The sequence below is a fragment of the Pinus tabuliformis genome, chromosome X (genome assembly GCF_031772625.1).
Source record: "Pinus tabuliformis cultivar Carrire ecotype Pingquan chromosome X, CPIR1, whole genome shotgun sequence".
NCBI classification, from domain to species: domain Eukaryota; kingdom Viridiplantae; phylum Streptophyta; class Pinopsida; order Pinales; family Pinaceae; genus Pinus; species Pinus tabuliformis.
The window spans coordinates 948,790,349-948,798,029 of NC_142308.1; the positions used below are offsets into that span (position 1 = coordinate 948,790,349).

General features: G+C 41.6%; 1 protein-coding gene across 1 annotated transcript; it reads right to left on the minus strand.

The window, feature by feature from the left end:
* Positions 1 to 6,314: 6,314 nt before the first annotated feature.
* LOC149142833 (uncharacterized) lies at positions 6,315 to 7,415 on the minus strand. Its single transcript, XM_089451593.1, has one exon. It carries the CDS (start codon positions 7,413 to 7,415, stop codon positions 6,315 to 6,317), a length of 1,101 nt encoding a protein of 366 aa, XP_089307719.1.
* Between the last annotated feature and the right edge of the window lie 266 nt (positions 7,416 to 7,681).

Sequence of the window (7,681 nt, forward strand, 5' to 3'; positions counted from 1 at the left end):
AATATATGCGGCATTCCATTATATAACAAGCAACAAAGTATGGTGTGTTGGTTAGACTTGGCACTTGAAGTTTGGAGGTTGCGGGTTCGACCCCTGCTACTGTTGCCTAGACCTTAAGCCCATTTTGGTGGCCTTCGGGCTACCACATGGCGGCCCCTGGCTAGGCCACGTGATAGCCTGTGGTTGGTCACCAACCAACTAATCAAAATCACCCAAAGCAGCACCAATAAAATTTTGCCTCTTGGCACCATCTAATTCACCAGAGGAAACAAAGTCAATGCATAGTCACCCTACCACGTAGGCATGCCCAGTCGGCACCACGTCAGTAGTACAGACTGATGACTGGGTTGCCTGCATTTTTTTTTTAAATTCGCACGTTTAGGAAAATGAACAGAACATGTTTCTAGGAGCATACGAAGTTTGTTTCATGTGAAATGAGTTGCGCAAGATTTAGGATGACGAGCACTACGTAGTCGTTTAGGTTCCACACCGATTCGACAATTTTTAATTTTGAGCAAATTTTTGAGCACCTGATCAATGGTGGTGGTTTTATTCTTCATCTTTCTAAACATCACAGTTTCAATGTTAGTATGGGGTTAGGGCATGGTACAAACAATTTGGCTAAAATTTTAGCTTGTTTCTCTTTGATTTCCTTGGTTATAGATAAGGGATATGATCATCTGCAAGTTTTTGGTGATTCCTTACTAGTTATCAATTGGGTTAATAGAATTCAACAATGTCGTAACATTCATCTTATTTGTATTTTGGAGGACTTGAAAAGGATAAATCTTTCTATCTCACATGTCACATGTACTCATATTTATATGGACATGGACAAAGCAACAGACAAGCATTCTAAAGAAGGCTTACAAAAGGATCAGGGCCTTTGGCACTTCAAGGAGAGAACGAATGGATTCCATTATAACTATTATCACAAGTCGTTAACGGATGATCAATTTCTGCAACATTAATTTCATGATCCTTCATGCTTATCTATTTCAGTTATTTTTTGTTATCTCATCGGACTCAGTTTACAGTTTTTGAACATGTATATATTGATCAGAGCCTTATGGGTTGTATACATTTTTGTGTTCTCTCTTCGACAATTTTGTCTTAGTTTTTTTGTAGATATCATTCATATTAGGATTAATGTGTCTTTTGAGCTCATATGCTAGACAAATCCTCATATTTCTTTTGTGATGTATTTATTGGATCTTTTGAAGGATCTCGTCAGATCCTTGGTAATGCACTTTTTCTAAAGCATTTATGCAAAATGTAATTTTGTTTATCCTACATAAATAAAGTTACAATTTTTTTCTGGGGAAAGAAAGTACATTAAACTTACAAAATTTATAAATATCAATGTGCATTTGACTATTGGCCCATCATAATAAATAAATAGGGAATATCTAGAATGCTTTAATTTTTATGACGTGATTTGTTTTGAAATAAATTTCATCATTTGATACATTTAGATATGTTAATTTAATCACATCGATGTTTTTCGAATAATTAAAAATATATATTTCCTTTTTAAATAATTTTTTTATTAATTTAATTTATTTTTCTTCTTTAGTAAATTAATTTTAAAATTAAATTTTTCCTTGATAGAGTGTTTCACATGTGAAAAGGTAGGGGTAAGCTATTGTTATCCCACCTAGCCACATGATAGAGGGACATGGCCTATTAATGGTTTTGTTATGAATTTGGAGTAAGGCACGGGGATGCCTCCATGCCAATGATTGATACCATATACATGGAAAATCTCCCCTACATTTTCACTTCTCAACGAGTCTTCTCACACTGCCATTGAATCCTCTCATCAACTCATCCACTCTGGTCACTTCATGCGAATGAGAACCTTAGTTGCCAAGTTGATGGCCACCACTCACAACATATCTAGTAGCAATTTCGAGCAAAAAGGCATCTAGCCAGGCAATATGCATCTCTTGGTTAAATTGCAAACTTTGAGAACTAGGAGGCATTTCTTCTTAAGGAGTTGGGACATAGGCACCAAACTCACCCTTTCCCAGTCCCATTCACAAAACAACGACAAGTAGGCCACTCTTCTACCACCACTAGCCTTTGTTTATCTTACAACTCAACATAATTATTAGTGGGAAATCCAGCTCCCTAACAAGCCCTAGTCCATCACTCCAGTTTTTTCTATTCATTGCACAAAGACGAAAGCAGAGTCACTAGTTGAGTTTCACTTATGTGCTGAATAGTGTTTTTTGAATGTTGTTTTCATTGATGCCAATGTTTTTTTTTTTTACTTTAACGGTTAATTTTCTTTGAAAGGTGGAAAAACAGCTGCCACGTACTTGTTACACAGTAATTCATTTGTTACCCATTATTTCTTGTCACTCAGGCTTTCTTATTACACAGAGAGGGTTTTGCTCTTTGATACAGCAGGTCCATGAAGATGCTTTGATGTTGCGGAAATAACTGGACCGCCCTTTGGAGGATTTGTTTCGCTGAATCCATGCTTGGAGGTGCTTTGAAACTGCTGGACTTGTCTGGACCGCCTTTTGATGTCAGAGATACCACCAATTTGCCGGGATAGAATTTGCTCTGTTCATTGTGCTGCTCTGTACAAGCGTTTAGGACCAATGCCTGCTCCTCGTCCTTCCACTAAATCCACGGGAAAATGAAATACCAACTGCCTTCTGGATGAACTAAAGAAGGGGTGAGCATAAAAGTTTCTGCGCCGCTGTTTGGGGGTGCGAAATTGGGCTAATGCTACAGCAAAGCCTCGGAGCTCAAACCAAAAGCATTGGTCTCAGATACAATTGAGATTCTAAGACATTATCAGAACGTTTCCTCCTACAGTTTTGCAGATTGTATTTGCGCCACAGAACAAGAAAGGTAGAGAATACAACCGCTCATCATCAGGAGAGAACCGAGAACAGGAATCTTTGGTTATGTACCAAAACACCATGCATTCCTTGATAGGGTCATCAAACTCCACCACTGTAACAGGGAAATGCTGGTACACCCTTTCATTCAATATTTTGTGGGGTGCATCTGCCTTCAAAAGAAGTGCTTCTGACACTACCTTTGATGCACACACATTATCCAAGTCATCGCAAGAAAGAACATCTTTCAGTTTGGAGTGGTCATGTTTGGAAAATCAGTTTGCAAAGGTTATTGCCCAAGATTTCTCTCCTTTGTTCATGATGAACCCTTCCTGTAAATAGAACAGCTTGGATTGTTATCTACTTATCATCATAAATTCACACTATGGCATATGCATCTGCTGAGGTCTGAGCTTCCAGTGCTACTGATAGGGACTGAGCTTCCAGAGCATCAATTTTTTCTGTATTGATTGCCTACCAATGGAGACTGGTGCGAGTGAAGGCAAAATGAATCAGTAACAGTCGATCAGGGATTGGAGGACACCTGAGAATAGCATGTTGCAGATCCCAATGTTACTAGTTCAGGTGCAGATCCCCAATGCATCAGAGTGAACAGATTTTCTGAGAGTGAAGGTCTTAAGAAGATTATGGGATGATGCAGAGAGATTCTTCAGAATTGACTGAAAGGGTTCTTTGGCTACGGGCTGAGCCAAGATTGGCTTCCAGATCGGCTTGTGAATTCAGATGCCTCAGGATATGATAGAAGGAAATTTTCCGAAACTTGGCCAGCATGGATCTAATTTTCTTGAGAATGAGGACTAAATGGATCTGCGAAGGATTCGAAAGTGAGTTCATCGCTTGAATGATAAGTCTGGAGTCTCCGAAGACCGTCAGAGACTGAATGTTCCGATTAAGAGCCAGAGAAAGCCCCTGCCACAAAGCCAGAGCCTCAGCTCTGTTGTTTAATTCAAATCCCAGACCCCAATGATACCTGAGCAATGTAGAGCCATCGGGATTCAGAAGAACTCCACCCCCACCCGCAGCCCCAGGGTTGCCTTTAGAGGCCCCGTCGAAGAATAGACAGTGGTCATCCAGAGCAGAACGCCACTTTAGAAACTCCTGTTCTTCCAGGCGAATTTCCCACATAGCATGGCAAGAGGCCAGAGAAATAGGATTGGTTTGTTTATTTGGAACAATATCTTTCAGCCAAAGCTCCTCCTCACTGTCCAGAATCGCTTCATTCCTTAAAGCCGGTTTAGCATCCAAAGTCTCTCCCAATAGAGCTTTAATTTTGGAGATAACGTTGTTTGAAGTGCAGGTTTCACCCCTGAATAATCTGTTGTTCCTTTCCAACCATAACTTCCAGCAGGTGAATTTAGGGATCCACATCCAAGCAGTCTTAAGCAGGTTTTTTTTATTGAGGCAGAACGAAGATAGCTTGGCCCACTTGTGAAGCAGTTTTGGCATATTTCTTGGCAGCTCAACCTTGTCAGCCCTTGATCTCAGAACCCCCTTCCAAACTGCTTTGGCAAAAGGGCACAGCAACAACAGGTGATCAGCTGTTTCTTCCTTTGACATACACAAAGGGCATATGGATGGCCCTTCCATTCCACATTTTCTTAGGTTATCTCCTGTGAGAATACTGTTGTGAGCTAACGTCCAATAGAAGAAGTCTACTTTTGGGAGCGAAGGGAAGCCCCAAATAAAATTCCATTGCGTTGGGTCAGGAGGGACATTAGGAACAACAATCAAACTTTTGTAACCTTCAGCAACTGAGAAAGAACCAGAATGGGAGCCCCACCCTCTTTTGTCCTTGGTTGTTGCTGACATGGGGGATTTTCCTTGGAGTTTGTCTAATAGTAATGAAGCTTCAGTTTGCAGACGATGTGGAACCTCTCCCAGATTCCAGTTGTCCCACCGTCTACCAGAGTCCTCCGTCCAGGTGGATATGTCCCAAAGGGTTTCCATATTGTTGGACTGTAGCCAAAATTTAATATTTGCAAGGCCCTCTATATGGTTCAATGGTTGATCTCCTAGAATCTGGTCTTCCCAAATTATGATTTTTTTCCCATTACCTGGGATCCAGTAGAGATTGGGACTGAAATGCTCCAGAGCAGCGATACAAAGCTTGAAAATTGGGGAACCTTTGGTGGTTTTTGACGGATGATCCAAACATCTCAAACGCTGACCTTGAAAATATTTCTTCCACAAGACTTTCTTGCTCCAGCTTATTTTCCCAGCCACAATATTCCCAGCCAAATCTCTCATTTGCAGACCTCCTTCCAGGATTGGCCTCTTAATGGTGTCCCAATTAACTAAATGAAGTATTCTTTCATTATTTTTCCCCCCTTCCCAAAGGAATCTCCTCAGCATACCATCCATTTTACTGAGAAAGGTTTTGGGGGCAAGAAGAATGGAGTGCTGAAAAAGAGGCATGCTTATTAGAACAGATTTTATAAGAATTATTTTCCCAGCAGTGTTCAGCCAGGAGGCTCCCCAGGCTTGTATTCTGAGCTTAAGCTTGTCTAAGAGGGGCATCCACTGGGCAACTTTAGGAGTGGATTTGAAGATTGGTATCCCAAGATATTTGAATGACTCCTAGGTCTGACAGACTTTCATCTCAAGGAGCCTAGCTATGTCAGCCAGATATTTGACCGAGCAGTTCCAGCCATAGATTGTGCTTTTTGAATAGTTTATCTTGCTACCGGAGGCCTCCTTATAAATGTCCAGTTCCTTTTTAAAAGATCTGGCCGAATTAATGCTCGCTCCACCAAGGAGCAGAGTATCATCGGCAAATTGGGCATGGTTTATGTCTTTAACATTGTGCACCATTCTGAGGCCTGGCAGAGTTTGGACTTGTTGACAAAAGTCTAGCTGGAAACTAAGCACTGAGGCTTGGATAGCATAGAGGAGAGGGGACAGCGGACAACCTTGTCTTAATCCCCTAGATGCATTAAAAAATTCAGTAGAACGGCCATTTACCAACGGTGCAATCCAAGGAGAGGCAATGCAGGCTTTCACCCAATTTATGAAGGTTATTGAGAAGCCCATTTTCGTCATAACAGTGAACAGGAAGTCATGCCTCACCCTGTCAAAGGCATTTTCCAAATCGAGTTTTATTACCATTCCTTTCTCTTTTCTCTGGCCACTTGAATGAACTACCTCTTGAACCAGCACAATATTATCCAGTATCTTTCTCCCTTTGATGAAGCCTCCTTGATTCTTCGGTATGATGTCCGGCAGAATATTCTTGAGTCGAATGGATATTATTTTGGTAATCAGTTTATAGCTAGTATTACACAGCGAAATGGGACGAAATCTACTAAAATCTGAAGCTCCTTTCTCTTTCGGTAGCAATGCAAGGAATGTTGAATTGGTACTGCCTCCTATCTTTGCGCAAGATTGGGACTTCCTAACCATTCTCAGGAGGTCTTTATTGATAGTTGACCAGCAAGACTAAAGGAACCTAGCAGTGAACCCATCAGGCCCTGGCGCCTTATCCGGTTCCATGCAATCCAAGGCTTTCTTGAGCTCATCCATGTTGATCGGTGCAGTCAGCATATTATTGACAGAGTCTTTCACACAGAAGGGGATTAGATTATACGGATAGGCATGGGGATCTATAGGTGGGTCAACAGGCGCTGAATAAAGATCTTTGAAAAAAGAGAAGGCTGCTCTCTTGATGCCTTCAAAATATTTAACCACTGCATCTTGGGAGCGGATTTCTGATACATTTTTGAATTGCTTGCGAGCTTCGGCATGCTTGTGGAAAAAACTAGTATTTTTGTCGCCGGCCTGTAACCATAAGTTTCTGGATTTTTGTCTCCAATACTCCTCTTCGTCCCTACTAGCTTTATGGAGGGCTTTTTGCAACTCAACTTCTTTTTGGAGCAGACTTTGGGTAATAGCAGAATCCTCCATTGATGATTGGAGGGCAGCAAGGTTTTCTAAAGACTCTTTTCTCTTGGCAGCTGGAGTTTTCAGAGTTTTAGCCCACTCCTTGAGCCTTCTCTTAAGAGCCCACAACTTTTCTTCCCACATAAAGAAAGGGGATCCCAGGATTTGCCGGTTCCAGACTTCAGAAACCACCTCATTGAAACCCTCTTGCTGAATCCACAAAGGGCTAAATCTAAAGGGAATGGGGCCAATAAAACCATCCATGGAGAGCTCGAGACTAATGGGTTTATGATCGAAAGTGCAGTTAGGAAGAACTTTGGATGAGGCCATTAGACCACTAGTAAGAAAGGAGGCTTGGACGAGGAATCTGTCCAAACGAGCAGCTATATGGCTGGGACCTAATCTTTTGTTAGACCAAGTGTATTTCCCAGCTGATGGTTTGATATCCTCCAGATCCCAGCCAATCATTATATCTTCTACCCATTCTCTAGCTGGATCCCTTACAGGAGAACCACCTTTTTTCTCTTCAGCGACTAGAGTAACGTTCAGATCCCTTGCAATAATGATGTTTTCTGGATTGTGTAATAAAAGAAAAGACTGGAGCGAGTCCCAACAAAATTTTTTCTCCGCTGGAGAGACCGGAGCATAAAGGTTGAACATACTTACTTATTGACCAGAGTCTTTGTGGAGGAGCTGAGTGAAAATCCAGTGTTGGCAACTTTCTTCTTGAATCAAGTCATATTTGGAGCTGTCCTAGAAGGAGGCAATCCCACCAGAGGCGCCTCTAGCACTACCAGCTCTACCAGGGCCTTTGTGGCAGAATGTTTTGCTGGAATGGAGGAGGAGAGTGTCCTCTAGCTTTGTCTCCTGGATGAGAAGGATTTCAGGCAAATGCAACCTCACAATGTCTTTCAGTGCATCTTCTT